The sequence below is a fragment of the Cryptomeria japonica genome, chromosome 2 (assembly GCF_030272615.1).
Source record: "Cryptomeria japonica chromosome 2, Sugi_1.0, whole genome shotgun sequence".
Classification (NCBI taxonomy): Eukaryota; Viridiplantae; Streptophyta; class Pinopsida; order Cupressales; family Cupressaceae; genus Cryptomeria; species Cryptomeria japonica.
The window spans coordinates 451993577-452012014 of record NC_081406.1 but is presented as its reverse complement, the minus strand read 5'-3'; the positions used below and the strand labels follow the sequence as shown (position 1 = coordinate 452012014).

Here is an 18438-nt window from a genome sequence, read left to right as displayed (position 1 = left end):
GTTTGTGCCCTCTTCCCTTGCTTGCGTAAGTTTTGTTTCAGCTTGCACCCATTCGCCGCATGTTGGCATGGCACGCATTTTCAATGCCTCCCTTTCCTCTTTGCCATGGAGCCATGGTCAGCTAACACATGGTGTTGTTTTCTCTTCTCTGTGAAGCTGTACTCGCAGTTTTTGAAATAAGATTGTTGCGACGCATGGCAGCTCCTTGGGGGTTATGAATTGCAATTTTGCTAAGGCCCAGGTCTCTCCCTCCTGCTGCCACGTGTCTTCCATAGCGGTGGCCAGGAGTTCCATGCATTCAATCTATCGAAGGCGGAGTGTTTTTCTTGAGACGCAGTTTTTGTTGTGGGATGTTGTGAACCGTTTTTAGGGCATTGTTCCAAATATTTTCAAGTGTTGGTTGCGAAGGAACGATGAGGAATTTTTTTTTGATCCAGATAACAGAAAGGCAGATGTGCTTACGCTAGAGTTTGAAAGTTGTCATCGCTTTCGCGGTATTTGATGCTCGTTGAAATGATGATCTATGCCAGATGGTGTGTTTTGAAAAGTGTTTTTCTTGCCTCTCGAACCAGGCAGTTAGGCCCTCATCTATTAAAGGTGCGTTGTTTTGTATTGAAAGGGATTCAAAAACTTTAAAAAATTTACTGATAGAATTCTAGACAAGCTTCTAGCCTCAAAATTGTTATAATTCATTGAACTAAAGTAATCTAATTGCGCCTTCGGCCTTTGGAACTATTTTATTTAGCGTATCTTATCAGTTTTCTATGCTTATTCATATCTGGTCTTTAACTCTAGTGATGCATGCTTAATCTTTATTGAATAGAAACATGTTGTAAACTCTTTCAATTTGGTGAATGTTTATGCTAACATTACTTCATGTTTAGGAAATCTTGAAAGTATTTTGAATGGTGGTTTTGAGGCATGTAGATTGTTGAATGGGCCTTAGAATTGCATTTATATGAGATTCTTTGTGCTATCTTTAATACAATATCAAGCTGGATGCATAGCCTTAGTTTAGTTTGCTTTCATTTTCCTTCTCTCCCTTTTCCTTTCAATATATGAAGAGTCGGCTTCTAAAATCTCAGAGCTTACTCAGTAAAAATGCATAAGTCCCCCATACCGAGTCTCCCATAAGGCTATATTTTCTAGAAGCAATTTTAGAGATCAACATGTCCAATCATTTTCCGTCATGAAATTCCCTTTTTCATCCATCACTTTCCTTTGTAGGATGCATCCTTCCCGAACTTAGGTGTATCATATTACATTTTTTAATCTTTTCAGCACCTTGGTAAGAGGTAACATGACTATTTGTAAAATGATAATTGATCTTTTGCTTCTTTGATTTATCTTTGGACCCATATAGCTCAAGGTTACTATGGCCACTATATATTGTAGAATCACTTGATTGGTATATATTGGGGCATGGTCTATTATTTCTTTGTATCATGCCTATTGGTTTGCTCCTCGCAAAAACTGCCAAGGTTAAACACCTTGAAATGAGTAGGGGCATCCACCTTATGTTTGTTAGTTGTCCCATCATAGTACCCATTAAGAATTTTAAATACTTTTTGAGTGGTAGCGAATCCTATTTTTGGATTTTTTGATTGTGCATCCATCCATGCATTGGACACATTGTCAGCTAGGTCTTTCTACCTTGGTACATAACATCCATATATCTCCACATATTTTCTTTTAAGAGGTCACTTGTGTAAGTATTTCCCAATTAACCTCTTGAAGGGGCATCATCCTACTACCTAATTTCCCATTATTTCTTCCACACAATTGGGTATATCATGTTTCACATCTCATATAATTCATTATTTCTGGATACTTTTATTTTTTTAGAAATGTTACTTTAAACATCATCTCAAAGAGGGGCAAAATATGGACAGATAATTTTTCTTCCAAAATCATTATATTATTAACATAATTCGTTAATATCCATGTCATTTTATTATTCATTATCTTTAATCCATTATAATTTAATTAATTCATTCATTAATATTTAATTAAATTGAGCTAGATTCCTATATTCAAACACATAAACTATTAAAATCCATCTAATATTCATGGAGATAGCTATTCTCCACACAAAATGACATCCATACAAAAACACAAATCCGTATAACACAATGAATTTTTACTTGCCCAATCCCCATAATCTACTTCCAAAGTGTTGTTAAAACACAAAAAATCCAATGAAACCAATGTTATGCAGATTTGTGTTTTTGAAGGCATGCCATTTTGTATGGACAGTAGTGAGAGCCAATATTCATTATATTATTTATCAAATATTAAATATAATGAGTCATATTCTACTCATATTTATTGAAAATCAAGGTGAAACTACTATATATTAACCTTGACAATGTATATACAAATTTAAAAATTGATTTCAAGATTACCCTAGTATGCTTATGTGATGTAGCAACATTCAACGATGAAAGTATGAAGAAATTATTACACAACAAACACAATATTTATGTGGAGAAGCCTTTACAAGAGAAAACACCACATCCAAAGAGGTCTAATTCTTGTATTAATCTTTCAAATAAGTTTACATCAACACAAAATCTCTCAAAGTTTTGTAGCACTTATTACTGCAAGAACTTAGAAAACAAAACTTTTCTATCAACACAAGTACCCAATTTACAAAATAACATGGATAAGAATACCACTATGGTATCTCAAATAAGAGGTAAAAGCTACTTGCAAAAATAATACACCCCACCTCTTGGGAATCTTGTAAATATAGTAAAAATAATTAAATGATCACATGGGCTTCACATGGATGCCTAACCCACAACCAATCAAAATTGATCAATATCAAGTACAAATATACCAATCCATGATGCTACTCGATGCACACTTGTGCCTCTTGAGGTTATGCGTGAAGAACGAGAGCAACTAAAAATCTTTGAGCAACAAAAAAATTCAAAAATAGGCAACGAGGAGATGGCAACCATGGATGGAAGTGGAGAATCATCTTCCATTCCTCCATTTTGTCCATCTTTAGGTGCTACTAGTGTTGATGTTGATGTTGTTAGTGGAAGTGGTAGTGGCAGTGAACCTAGAGTTTGTGCATCTAGATTAGATTCATATATTTTGTGACACTACTTCACATTCCCAATTGTAACTTGAGAGCATGGGTTGGAACAAAGACAAACATGATGCAACTACATGTGCAATTAGAGGCTTTTGGTTCTAATGCACCATTCCATTCCATGCAATCAAATAATTCTTTTTCGTTTGTTTTACTATATGTATTTAATTTAATTTACTTGTGGCATGTGATAGGTCTCCTTATTGGTAAAACATGGTCGATGTCATTATTATTTGTGGGGTCGGGTTCAAAGCCCCTAATGATAAGGAAATAAAGGATGCAATTTTGTCACAAAAGGCAGCTCATGTGAAAGCCACAACAAAGGAGCAACGATTGATATGGAGAAAGGGTTGCACCATCATGATCAATGGTTGGATGCATAGAAGAAACAAAACATTGCTAAATTTTCTTGTTTCCTCCTCAAATGGTTGTACTTCCTAAAATGCATTGATTTAGTGATTAATATTTTTAACTTATGCTTTATTGAATCATTGATTTTGTTTCTTTCTCAAGTAGCACCGTATTCATCAAATCTATTGATGCTTTGAGAAACACCAAAAATATTGAATTCCTTTGTGATGCTTTGGCAGAAGTCCTAGGTGGGTGAGGAGAATGTGGTGCAAATGGTTAAGGATGATGCACCAAATTATGTTGTTGCAGGTAGACTACTAATGGATAGGCACCCATCATTGCTTTTGTTTTGATATTTGTTTGAAACTTTTAATGGAATATGAAATATCAGTTTTGTATACATTTGACAATACTTAAATATATAAATGTGTTAAATCCTTCAGCCAAAAATTGTATTTATACTTTATGCGTTTGATGTATACTTGTGCATGTGATCAAAATTACTTCTATTTGACAAGGTTATTGTGTCTTTAAGTTTTAATGATTAAAGGGTGCATGAAACAAGTTTTAAATCCTTAAAAATCTCTAAATTTCTGGGGCTTTTCAATTTGCCAAGTCTTTGCTGAGACAATGCCCAGTCCGACTTTGAGTCCAAAATCAGCTTGCCAAGTCTAAGCGGAGTCCAAGTTCTCTAACTATGATAGATACCATGGCCAAGATGAGCTGCTTAAAAATTTAGGTGAAAGGCTTCCATATGATGGAAAAACCACCATAGAAAATGTGGCTCAGAAAAACTGCCTGCAGTGACACAACATGCCATATGCATAGGCTAGCTGCAGAGATAGCAAGTTTCTTCTGATAACTATGCTTTGTGGTTTTTGGAAAGCAAATTTGAAGACACTAAAATGGCATTTGAGAATAGCATAAGGGTTTCGATGAAATCACACATGGGGGCTTGCAGGAGCTCCACATGGACAGTTATATGAAACAGTTTTTTATGACATTGAGTCTCAGGATGCTATATGGAGATTGGTGGTTTTTTAAATGTGCAAAGTACATGAAGATAGAGTTTTGGATGAGGGAAGTAGTTGGGAGGGTTTGAGTGACTCGATTGATGTTTGGTGGATGCTAAATTTGCTGACAAAATTAGGGGGTATTTCAGGGCCCAGCAGAAGGTCACATGGGAACTGTTTTAACTACTTTTAAAAAATCTTTCAAATCATACCAAACAAGAACATTAAATATTTAAGGCCAGCAGAAACTATGTAAGGTTATGCAACTATCACTAATATTGGAAAAGAATATTTTGAATTAAATTGCCCAGCTACTTTCTCTTACTACAAGATTTTAAGTTTGGCTCAACATTCCCTCTGCTATTTGTGTATCGTTCCTCACAATGGTCCCTTTTGTTGTTACATACAAGAAGTTGAAAAGCATTCTCAGAAATCTTTAGAGCAACAATAAAGGTGGCAAAAGATTTCATTATTTGGCTTAGAACCTTTGCTTCATGCACATAAAACTAAGAGGGGGGGATGTAACTAAAAACTGATAGGGAACTGCAATCTGTGCCAGGCAGATTGTGAAGGATTTTAACGGCAAGTCCACATGGAAAGTCCTTATCAGTGATTGCACTGCCCCTAGCTGCATTTATAGAAGGAAAGTTTGGGGAGCATGGGCTTCCCACCCTCCTTACTACCCTAGTCCTGGTAATAATTGTGGCTAATTTTGTAGTTGAGTACTTGGAAACCCTGGTAGTCTTCGAAGATTATAAATGACAGTCCAGACAAGCTCTTGCATTAAATGGGGCTCGACTCACCCATACAGTGATGGGAAGACCAAGGATGGCAAGTTAGCTTACACATGGCTTGCTCAAGTCGTTTTGATATGAGAAACTTAACCACAGATGGAGTATCGCATTCCTTACTCAAGCTTGTAATATAAGGCTTCAGACTACAAGGAAGACAGGCAGGTGTTAATTCCAAAAAGCTCACTTTTTGATGCCTTATCCTGTTTGTGCTCAAAACATCTTATTTAGTTCGGTCACTATTTAGGTCCACAAAACTCTAGATGTCCTGTTTGTGCTCAAAACATCTTATTTAGTTCGGTCACTATTTTGGTCCACAAAACTCTAGATGTCCTGTTTGTGCTCAGTAAAACTCTATAAAGCATCTTATTTAGTTCTGTCACTAAGCTCATGATGCCTAAAGGTATATGCACACAATGTTTACTTGGAAAATGGCTTTTTATGGAAATTCTTCTTTACTTTCTGCCAGATCCACATAGAGAGCATGTTTTGGCATTGAAATTCCCTTTGAACTCTAAAAAGATGGAACTGTAGCAATTATTGACAATATTTCTGAAGAAATCAATTTTGATGTATATATCATCTTGGTGTTTGTATATACTATGATACAGATACAAGTCCAAAAAGAGGTGGCTCTAAAGGTGGACTGAACTCTGCACTCTTATTGGGCAGTGGAAGAATGCTTGCTTGTCAGCAGGGTCTCTCCTGATTCCCCACCAACCAGTTAACAAAACACTTCAAATTCAAGGTATGGCCCAGACCATAGTTTTAAAACTCGTGGACTCGCCACAGACTTGCGAGTCCATGGGAGCCACGAGTCGACTCGCCAAGGACTTGCAAGGCGAGTCCTGGCGAGTCCATCTGAAAGACTCGCGAGTCTTTTGCAAGGACTCGTGCGAGTCTTTTGCATGGACTCGCGAGTCTTTCAGATGGACTCGCGTGACCCAGAAAAAAAGTCATGCAAGCTTTAAAATTGAGTTTTTTAAAAAAAAAATTTGCCTTCATTTGGCATAACTGAGGGAGTGAAAAATAAAAGAAAAATAACACCTGACACCTTTATAAAATAATAAAAGTATTTTTGGCCTCGTGGGGCACTTCCCCTTGACCCCGCCCTGTATCGCGACAAGGAGCGCGCAAGGGGCGCTGCCCCTTGACCCCAACTTGGGGGCGCTGCCCCCAAACCCCCGTCGAAAAATATAGGGGGAAATTGCGCCGATGGAAGTAGGGAAAATTTAACCTTTGAGTCTGATTAGGCTCCATATAAAAGCATAATTAGCATTGAAGAAATCTTGGTATTATACATTTTAGAGTTGAAAGTTTGAAACTATGAGTATGTGACATGTGTAATGTTTCAATTATGGCTCTTATGTTCTCTAAATGCATTAATTTCTTTATGTCTTTTTGTAAAACTACAGTTTTTTTTTTTGCCGAGTCCTTGCCGAGTCTTTCACGAGTCTTTCACGAGTCCGAGTCCGAGTCCAAATTTTTGGTTTGCCGAGTCCGTGGCGAGTCCAAGTTTTTCAACTATGGCCCAGACCATGAAACACAGCTGCTTGGAAACAAATTTGATGTATATAATATCTTTGTGCTTGCATATACTATGATGCAGATACAAGTCCAAAAAGACTAACTGGCTTTATAGGTGGTCTGAAACCTTATTGGGTGTTGGGAAAACACCTGGTTGTCAGCAGGAACCCTCCTGACTCCCCACCAAGCAGTTAACAAGACATTTCAAGGCAGAATCAAGACCATGAGATGTGGGGCTTCTTGAAAACAAACAGAATTCCCCTCTCCCCTTTATGGGGGTGGGCTCCTCCTCAAAATGAGGAATTTCGCAGAATTGCATTGTTTCTCTCACTATCATCCCTTGAACAAATTGAGAACAAGAGGTTTTACAGAAGTTGGAATGAAACAAAGCACAGATTGATCGGCCTCCCTTACCTGATGAAGCAGATCTTCGTATGTGGAAGTGCCTGACCTGACAAGCAAGATAATCATCTTACTGGCTTATTTACCACTGTTGTTTTGTTTGTTGATTTTTCTTGCTATGCTTTGTTACACCTGGTTTTTTTGTCCCTCGAGGAATTGTTCTATTTGGTATTTCTCAATATTTTCCTGATATAACTTCTAAATTTCCACATGCTTTTTTTGATAATAAGTTGTATTATTTCTTTATGATTTCATCCAAGTGCACACAAGTTGCATATTAATCGATAATAGGCTTATGAATAAAATATCCTATTATAGCACAATATATAGCATGAATTTATTAATTTCTTCATTTATGTTTTGCATTGCTACAAGATAAGAAAAAAACCCATAATTACAAGTCACACTGCTTTAGGTCTCATGAGTTTCTGCTTTTTCAAACATGAAAATATGTAAATTTGTCAGAAAGCCTTTATACGATACTTCCTCATGTAAATTCCAACTTTTGTGTATGCTTTTAATTAACTTGTGTAAATATTTGTGACATTTGAGTTGTCTTACGTAGCAAAACAAAGAGACCCATATCATATATACTGCTTCACTTAATATAGTCAAATTAAACATTTTTTTAAGTAATCCTATACACTCAACTCTAAATCAGTCAAAAACACCATAAGTAGCCATCACGGACAGTATAACAGTTTGCAAGAACAATAGATGCATGATACATCCATTATAAGTGTGGCATGTGGGCAAAAAGACATATTACAAACAAAATATACAAAATGACATGTGGAGGGCACCAATCATTAGATCATAACGCAATCCTGTACAAATCAATTGCTAGGTGGAAAGCATTGAATAAGATTGTTTAAATAGTATCAATTTCCAGTACAATGAGTCATTATGGGAAAATCAGTATAACATGGCAGAAAGCCAAATGAAGATCTTGTTCCTTGGTTAAGAAAGCTCAAATCCTGCATTTGCTTGAATGGCATACAATAGCTTGTTTCTTAACGTGCTTAGCCGTTTATATGTTGGAAGCTGCCAATTTCAGAAATTGATATACAAGCCAAATGCAATCAGTTTCTCTATCAATTGTCGAAAAATGAATAGATAAAGCGTAGAAATTAAAATAAATTCAGCTCTGTTTATTTATTAGATTATTTGAGGTGAAAATTAGGAAAAATTTGGTGAGAAGCTAAAATCTTGAGACTAATAACATGTAATATATGCAAGGCAAGTAAATGTAATCTTGTGAGTTTCAAACAAATTTATCTAGAATCAGAACATAAAACTACCAATAGAAATTCAAATTTCAGATAGGAATAATAGGGAAATGCATCCCTTCATCCTTAGGTGCTTCACAAGGTCCACAGTCAAATGTGGTAGGATACTGAGGGAATCATAAGGTCTATGACTCGGGCCTGATTTTCCTGTAGATTGATTCAGACTATTGAATTTCAAACAGAATTTAACAGGGTTGTATAGTATTGGGATTTAGCTGTTGAAAAGCTGGTTGGAAAATGCTGCTGACTGCTAACTAGACCAAACATATTTTATTACTCAACAAAATAATTTTTAGGAAAGAAACTAAAAGCTTTAGCAGAGATTATGGTTCAAACCTTTAATGTATTATAACAAGTTGAGGCAGATGGAAGTCGTTCCACATCCTGTCCTCCAATCATTGCCCAAACTGGTGTATCACATACAACCTGAATAAACCCATAGTAACTGAAGTTCCTTCTAAGAATATTCAATACTTGAATTCTTGCAAATGGAAGTAAAATTTTGTAAACCAGAAATACATGTAGAAAAATGGTTATGTTCCTATCCAAAAATATGTTTTAGCTAGATGATTTAACTATCCCAAATATATACAGAAATTCATAACAGAAGAAAAGGGGATCGATACTTAATCTAGAAGGAAGGTCAAATAGTAGAAAAATCAAGAGCTCCCCAAATTAATTTCAGTCTCAAATACTGAAAGGGCAAGAAAGTGATTGTTCAAGTCTTGGAAATGTTCTGAAACAAGAATATTTTACAAACCAACCACACATAATCTAAATTGCTTTTCAAACTAGAAATGTTATCTCTAGATATACTTTAGGGCCTTTAGTACATGTCAAATAATACTAGATAGCCAGTTTTTTGTTTTCTTGTTTCTTTCCCAAACATTGAAGCATAAAAAAAACTCTAAAGCTGGTTTAAAACATAATTTAAAATACAAAACAAGTAGATAGCAAAGGAGCTTTGAAAACAGGAGACCATCTTTCCCGCTTCTTTTCTCATTAGCATGTCCCTGATTTAGAAAGTGTAATAGATTCTAATTAATTATTATTTTCCAAATCACACATTCTTAAAAGTTTGACAACAATCATTTAAAAAATCAAGCTACCCAACCCTTAAAGAAAATGAAAAATAAATAAAACAAGAGAAACAGTAAGTAGGAAAAGAAAATGTACAAAAAAGGGCAACCTGTTTGCCTTCTCTACTACAGAAATCTTTTTCTGATTTAGAGATTCTATTTCTTTCTAGCTTATATGATCTCTCCCAAATTCCAAGTTTGCAAAGTTTGATGATAATTTGAGAAACAACTTCTATTTGGCATCATCATACCATTTCCAAATTTAAGTAATATGGTTTTCAAATACAGAACTTTTAAAATGGTCTATTAGCAGCTCTCAATTCTAGATTACAGTGTAAGGCTGCTAACTCACCTTATGGATGGTGAATGGCGGTTGTAGATGCTTGAAACCTAATAGTGGGGCACGGGAGCAGCTTGTCACAAACTTCAAAAGTATGGAACGCTCTCCTGGTTCTAATCCTTTGACCACCTGGACCATCATTCAAAAAAATCATAATTAAAACACATACAAGGGAAACTCTATGTGCTGAGTTCTTCAAAATAACACCCTATTGATTATAAAGTTACTGTCATCTGCCCATATAGAAACACAGATGATTTACTGCTACCCATTAGCATATTTGAGTTTCCAATACAAGTCATTTATAAACCATACGTATAACATTACTTAAGAGATCAGAAAACACTACAAAGTATAAAGTTTTACCTATAATATACCGAGACATTTTCTTAAGAACCTCATCTTTTTTCTCTGACAGATGAACCAGATCTATTGAAATATAAGATGAGCAGACAAACATCACACTCATACAAAACTAAGAATTTTAGAGAGCAGGAAAAAGTGTAAATGCCATGTTTCTCTGAGTTTCTGGGACATCACATGTGGACACGTTTCTAGGATAGCAAACCGGATTTCAGGGACAGTGAATTATCATATCCATCACTATCATCATTCACAATCACCCCAGAGTGAATGTAAGATCTGATTATATCCACAGACAAATATCCAAGGCTAAGGGAATTCAATGGGGCAGTTGTAAGAGAAAGCATGGCACTTCACTTGGCCCCTATGGTAACATCCCAAAAGGTTCCCAAGGGTGGAGATAATACTGGTGATACATGCCTGCTTCCATATCACAAGCTGAAGATGAAGATAACTACAAATCCCATGGAAATGTTGACACAACACATGCAATGCAGTTACAAAAAATGGGAAATCCTAACCATAGCTAAAAAGACTTGGACTCTGCAAATATTCAGCTGACCCGAAAAGGTTCAAAAACTTGGACTCAGAAAAAACTCAAGGAAAAACTCAGCAATAACTCAGAAAATTTTCTAAACATTAAAAAACACAAATTTGTAAAAATATTCTGTAATGACCTGTTGGTGTGTTTTTTATGCACGCGCAACTCGGAATAAAAATACCTAGAGACATCCTATTCTCCCTTGATCAAAATCTTCTATGTGCTAAACGGATGGACTGTGTGATAACAAAGACAACTCCAAGGTTCTTGATTCATGCGTATAGTCTCAGTAGGTTTGTTGTGATATGCTGGTAATCTCAAGGGGGACTTACACAAGTGGAGTAAATCAATCAAAGGATTATGTTGATTGCTGACACTTGTAACTTTCTCTTTTTTTTAAATGATATTGCAATAAGCTCTTCCAATCCTATTTCTACTAAGACTTGGAAGAAAAAGGCAAAAGGATGAGGGTTTAGGAAGCAACTTCTAATCTTAATCTAATCCTATGAATTCAGGAGACGGAAATTGCGAAAGTGGAATTAAAACCAATTCTTGCTTCGCCAAATTCAACAACTACACAAGAATGGTGCAATCTTCTATGAAATTCAAAAGATTTTTATATTACTCATATTCACCAACATTTTGAACAATGAATAAAGCAATAGAAGTTAAGTTTTCTTCACTAGTTCAGGCTAACATTGCACGATAACTGAAAATCATCCAATTATCAAAAATCTGAATGCATCATTCCACATTAAGCAATTCCATCAAATCCTTCATTCAATCTATCAACTTGAAAATGAAATCTATTCTATTGAGAGCCGAGAAACCATGCTAACTTGCAAAAGTAGACATGATTGACCAACAATTGAACAATGAATTATGTCTTAGCACTTAAGAAGTATCACTACGACAATTTCTCCTAAATCTCTCTTTACAAATGAGAGGAGGGTTTAACTTTATATCATAGTTGAGCTACTCGCCAAAACCGAAAACTCGCCAAGGCCTGAAAAAAAACTCGGGAAAAACTCGGCCAATACTCAGCAAAAAAACTCGACAACTTAAAAAATTGCTTAAATTTAATTAGAAATGCATTTTTTTTGCAAAATTCAATGAGAAGATGCATCCAATGAGTCAATAAATGAGAACACAAAAGAAACAAGCTGAGTCTAGATATATTTAAACACGAAATGAGTACAAAATCACATCCTCGTGAGGAATGTTGATGGCTGGAAGCAAAATAGTAAATAGTTTTTGTAAAACTAAAAGTAAATCACATCTTCCTCTTCCCAGCTCTAGTAAAAACTAGGTGAGAGGTAGAACTAGAGGGTCTAGCCCTAGTGGTCTATTGTGGGTGTGACATGCCTCCTTGTTCGATATGTCTTGCTTAGGCTATTTCTCGTCCCCCATCCTAGATGTAGCTCTGCCGCTAGCTTCTCCTGGCACTGGCAATGACTCCTCATCCTCCTCAATGTCATCTTGTGTGAAACAAAATCCACCCCCCTCCTCCTCTGTAGCCTACCTCTCCAAATCATTTATGTTATCCTCTGTAAACAATGGAGACTTCTCATGCAATGTTCAATCACTGTAAGGATCTATATCATCCAAATCAATTGGACCAGCTAATGCTTCCTCTACCTTCCTTATGCGCAACCGAAGATTATATTGCACAAAGACAAGGTCATTGAGGCGTTTTTGAGCTAACTTGCTCCTCTTCTTCGTGTGGATGGCCTCGAACAAGCTACAACTGCGCACACAGCTGGATGAACTACAAGGTTAACATAAGATTCTGAGGGCAATTTTTTTGAGATTTGGGGTATTTCCACCTCAACTTTGCCACCAAGCTTCTACAAAATAAAATTAGGTTGCGGGTAGCACCCCTTGCGGGGGTCTGATAGGTCTAAAATTTGGGGCAAATAAAGTGAGTGAGATCGAGAGAGTGAGAGAATGTTGATAGGAGCATACTAATTACTGAAATTTGACTAAGTCGGAAAATTTAAAAGATCTAAAACCTAGAATTTGCATTATAACTCCTAGAGATCTGAAACCACTCTCAAACATCCTACCAATATATACATGAAATATAACTTAAATTATAAGTCACATTTCAATATGTTTACACTTAAATGTTATATTTCATGTATATACTCTGATGAAGAGAATGAGGCTGACTTGAAAAAAAAAAGATAATTTTTTGACATGTTTGGGCTTGTTATTTGAATGCAGCCGAGTTTTTTATAGAAACCCGCCGAGTTTTTGTGAAAAACTCGCCAAAAAATCGGCGAGTTTAAATGGAGAGTAAAAGTCGTAAAAAAATCGCCCTAAAGAAAAACTCGCGAGTTTTAGCTACTCGCCAAGTTTTCGGCGAGTAGTTCAACTATGGTGCTTTATATAGGCACCCCATTACAAAGCAACGACCTAGATTGATATAAGATCAATGGCCAAGATTAATAGATAAAACCCTAATTAGGGTTACTTGCAAAAAAACTCCTATTGGGCAATGGGAAAATTAAAACACTTTGGATAACCAATGACAAAGTAAGAGCCACTTGTTGAGTCTGGTTCATTGCACCTATACACGTTTGACTTGGAACCCTTGTATTGGTTGATTGATAACTGGAATGCCACGTTAGCTTGCCTTGCAGATTTGATTTTCCATGATGAAGAAGTGTTGATACCTTACGCGATATCTTTTGGATGATCAAGTTTCTAACTTTGATTCTTCTAAAACTATCTTCCTTCCTTGATCATGAAATTCCTTGTCTCGGACTTGGATTCCCGGGCAGAGTTCCCGACTTCATGTTGCAACGTTCAAGATTACTTCCTTGTATGGACCCCTACTTTTGGATTTTCGAAGGAAATTCACGATGATTAGAACATTTTCTTCATTCTCATTGTCTCTTGACTTAATCTTCTTGAATGTCTTGATGAAGTATAAGTCCTTCCTCTTTGCTCCGTTCGTCTTTGGATTCCACCTTGAAGTGTGAATGTTGTCCTTCCATGCATCGTGGAATCATCTTTCCAACCGGTTCTTGATAAATTCCTCCCTGAGTTGACATCAACTACCTGAAAATACGAAAAAATTCCTAAGTTAGGGAAATAGACATGATGTTAAATAACAAATTTCGAAAGATAACTCTGATTTTTATTTTTCTGACATTATGGAATTGACTGTCTGATTATGAATTTAGCAATGAAAATCAGACTTGGGAACATTCTGGATATTGAAATCAGACTTAGAAAATTCTCGAAATTGTGAGATTAAGTCTGATTTACGAAATTTATGACTTCAACATTGAAAAGCACAAAAAGCAATATGGTTCTCTAATGAAATTTGAAATTGTTTTGCGGGTAATCCATGTGCAAGTTTGAGAATCAGAAATTCGAACTGAGAGAAAGAACTTTGAAGGATTGAAATCCTGAAAATCTGCCTTAGAAAAGTTTATAAACCTGAAAATCTTGAAGGAATTCTTCCAAATTGCCTTTAACTAACTGAATTCCTCCTTGAAACTGTTTTGAATCTGCAATTACACTTCAAATTTGCATAAAAGATGACTTGAAAGTTCAAAATTCATAAGAATGAAAGGAAAATTGTGAATAGTGAATTGCCAAAGTTGATGTCTTATAGGAAACTCGAACTTACTCTTGCCTTGTTTTTTTTGTTTTAATGAATTTTTGAAGGCAATGAATATAGTCATATTTTAGGCCTTGAATCGAACTTCCCTGTGTTTTATTATTTTTGTGCTTCAATCCTTATTGGCAATTCCCTATTTTGCTTCCTTCTAGAGGCCCTTTTCTTCTTTCCAATTCTTTTTTGCTTTATTCACCTCTTTTCAAACTCTTTTCCTTAAACAAATTCCCTTATGCTTTTTTTGTTTTAATTCTTTTCCTTCCAAAATTTGGGTGAATTCTTGTTTTAATTCCTTTTCTTGCTTTAATCCACTTCACTTAACCCAAGTTTTTCCTTCTTAACTTGGGCGAATTCCTTCATACCTTGCTTTATTTGTTTCTCACTTTGCCTTTTAATTGTTTTAATTTCTCTCCTTAGGCAAATTTCCACATGTGCCTTGTTTTTGTGTTTTATTCCATGCTTTATCCACCTTTTTTTCATCTTACCTAAACTTTCTCTTTTCCTTCTAAGGCAGACTTGGCATGCTAATGAGGAATTTTATCAAGTTTGCTAGGGCGGACTTGTCATGTGTTTGAGAAATTTTGTCAATTTACTATATGAACTTTGCTTCTTGATAGGAAACCTTCACCAAAATACCTGACCTTTCCCTTTGAAGGGCCAATACTTAACCACTTTCTGATTTTTCTTTCTCAAAGTAATCACCTTTCACCAGATTTGACATTTGATTTTGAGTTGACTCCACATGGTAGGGCGGACTTCATATTAGCATAGGAAATTCAAATTTCTGACCTCTTCCCTTCAAAATGCCCACACTTGACCATTCCTTGATCCATTCTTTGGTTGGACTTCATGGTGAATTGGGAATTTCCACACCAAGGTAGAAAACTTGATCACTGGTTTGGGAATTTTGATGCTTACTAGGGGGGATTTGATGTTTCTTCAAGGAATTGATGCCTCTCCCTAGGGCGGACTATGCTAATGATAGGAAGTTTTCATGATACTGCCATACTTAACCAAAAATTCTTATCCTTTCCCAACACTTAATCCCTTTTCTCACCCACTCCTTGGGCGGACTTGGATAGTGCACAAGAAGGATTGTGCCACCCTAGGGCAGACTTCACTAGTAGTTTGGAAATGTTGCCAATGCCTTGGGCGGAGTTCATGTGTTGATAAGGAATGCTTTCCAATGCCTTGGGTGGACTTGATAAGTGGGCAAGGAATTTTGCTAATCCCCCTAGGCGGGCTTCACACAAGGCCAAGGAAGAATTCTCACATGCTTGGGTGGAGTTGCCATGCTCAAAAGGAAGATTTAATTCATGGCATGGGCGGACTTCAACTTGGATTAGCAATTTTGATGCTTGCTAGGGTGGATTTTGCCTCTTGATAGGAAATTTTCATGATGTGAATAAGGAATTTCTTGATTTTGATTCCAAACTTAAACCATTTGCTCATGATTTTCAACTAGCTTTTTAAGAACACATCTTTTGGATTCGAAAACTATTTCACAATTGGTGTATTCTAGATGAATTCTTCTGACTTGATACTTCTCCTAAACCTGGAACAATCCAAGACCTCAAAAAGAAAAAAGCAACTTTCCAGAAAAATAACTTTCTATTTTTGGACCTCATCCTGCAATAACGACCCACTCATCTCATAACAACTTGGGGAGTTGAACCCCTTACCTACCACAGTCTATGCGGTGACCAATTGGTCCCAATATGGACTAGAAACAACATTGAATGAAATATTGTTGTAGATCCAAAATCAAGCACATGCCACCTTTGCCCATTGGTGAGCCTCTTTATTCCATGCAGTGCCTTGCAATACAGGTTGTGCACCAGGAGTGTTATGTGGAACAAAGTAGTTTTCCATATGGCTGCCCACACTTCCTGTTCCTTGTATCCATGGCCCAAGGGAAGAACTAGATGCCCCCACATCTGTATGTGACCCTATAGAACTCAAATGTGCCCTTGGGGCTGTCACTTCCTATGAAATTCTCTTTTTTGTTGCCTTCCCTTGATCATATGCTTCAAGCGTTGCTATTGCAACCCTTGTAGCCTCTTCAGGACAACACAAACATTTTCTGGTCTCTCGGCATTCAATCTGTGCAAGGTGATATTTGAACCTATTAATGCCACCTTTTATAATCTTAGTGCGATGGTTACAAATGACATCTACTCGTTTTGGACCTGGTGTCCCATGTTTCCAACAAGGGTCTCTCTTTCTACCACCACCTTTACCTGTTGAATTAGAAGCCATTTTCTTTCAAAAAGATTGAAAAAGAACCTAGCGAAAGAGAGAGACGACATTTAGAAAACAATAACACTGTTATTAACTTATTACATTCCTAATCGTATCTATATCACAGTAACATTGTTATTAATTACAGTGAATAACAATGTTACTGTTAATAACAATTAAATTTTAATATATTAAATTATTTTTAAAATTACAGTGTTGATAACTTAATATATTAAAATTTAATATACTAAGTTTATTAACACTGTTATTTAAAAATAACAATGTTAATAACTTATTATCACTGTTATTTAAAAACAACAGTGTTTCTGTTATTTTTAAATAACATTGTTTATAAACATAGTGTTTCTGTTATTTTTAAATAACATTGTTTATAAACATAGTATATTAAATTTTAATATATTAAGTTGTTAACAGTTAACACTGTTATTTTTAAAAAACAGTGTTAACAGTTAACACTGTTATTTTTAAAAAACAGTGTTAACTGTTAACAACTTAATATATTAAGTCTTTTTCCACCCTGCAGCAAAAAATAATGTTTCAAACTTTCAATAGCAAAAATCTCCTATATTATAATTTAAAATTTTATCTAACAGAATCGTAGAAGAAAAAAAATTGAAATACTAGTTTTAATCTTAAAAAAAATCGTAAAAAACCTGCATACCCTAGTCGCGTCAAAAACTTGTAATCTTGCCCCTGCAATCGTGCGATTTGTACCCTAGTCGCGTGCAGATTTTTCTACCCTAGTCTCGTCATCTTTTTTACATTTCCTCGCAGTTTGGCAATGAAAAAATAAGACGTGTTTAGGTTTTTTCTTTTAACTTAAAACTTATATTGTTTTTCGCGTCGATTTTTTTCCCGCTTTTTGGTGATTTTCCACGATTTGTAGGTTTTGAACTCACCGCAATTTTTGCGATAACTCGGCGCCGAGTATATATGCGAGTGACTCACACCCATCTAGGGTTCGCGAGTACTCGCAAATTTATCTCTGACATGTAGAGTTTTGCAATCTTGATTTGAACCATAATCCAACATCGTAAGACATTGCATCATTATGATGAATACAAATACAAAAAGAAAAGGTTACAATGATAACTCATTGATCCCAAGTCCATTTGATGCTATACAAGATAAGAACAATAATTTATACTATGAATAGTTACAAAAGAATATAGCGATGCTTTATTTCAAAGTTAGTGTCCAATCACATGGTAAGCAATACAAGGTGGGCCTTGTATAAGTCAATACCCCTTCCCTAACTGTGTAAGACTAAGTATTATTTACAGGATCGATGGTTGTTAATTAGGCCTTGAATATTGGATTTAACTGCTTATAACCATTTGATACTATAATGCCCCACCATGGAACCCACAAGACATTAGCCAAGAAACATGGGAACAATTTTTTTTGACACATTAAGGTTAGATTCTATCACAACTTCAGTGCAATAGGGCAGCCAAAGATGACTTTAAATACTACCTTAATGCAATAATGCACACAAGAACATCACATGACATCACATCATGATGCAATGTCGCATATGCAGAAGACTTTCAACAACCAAACCACCTTGGAAACATAAGGCATACTCTCGTTTTAGGAAAGTGACATTTCACTAAGTTTTAGGAAGAGCAAAAGGCAAAAACGATTGGCACAGGCTAACCGAAGGATATAAAAATTATATGACCACATCAATGGGCTAGAAATACACCTGGCTGCCTAAGTTATGAAGGATTTACTCGTTGGTTT

At 35.8% G+C, this 18438-nt stretch overlaps 1 protein-coding gene across 4 annotated transcripts in view; it reads right to left on the bottom strand.

Annotated features, from left to right (window-relative positions):
- Window positions 1–7771: 7771 nt before the first annotated feature.
- Window positions 7772–18438, bottom strand: part of LOC131031618 (E3 ubiquitin-protein ligase UPL7) — a 249054-nt gene continuing 238387 nt past the window's right edge. For 2 of the 4 annotated variants that reach the window (XM_057962784.2, XM_057962786.2), the window contains exons 12-14: window positions 9908–10024; window positions 8813–8902; window positions 7772–8231 (exon numbers count right to left, since the gene is read on the bottom strand). In XM_057962784.2, the coding sequence (XP_057818767.2) occupies window positions 8148–8231; window positions 8813–8902; window positions 9908–10024 (291 nt within the window). In that variant the 3' untranslated portion in view covers window positions 7772–8147. Of the gene's footprint in view, window positions 8232–8812; window positions 8922–9907; window positions 10025–18438 lie in introns of all 4 variants that reach the window. The other 2 variants (XR_009103067.2, XM_057962785.2) reach the window with 2 other exon arrangements.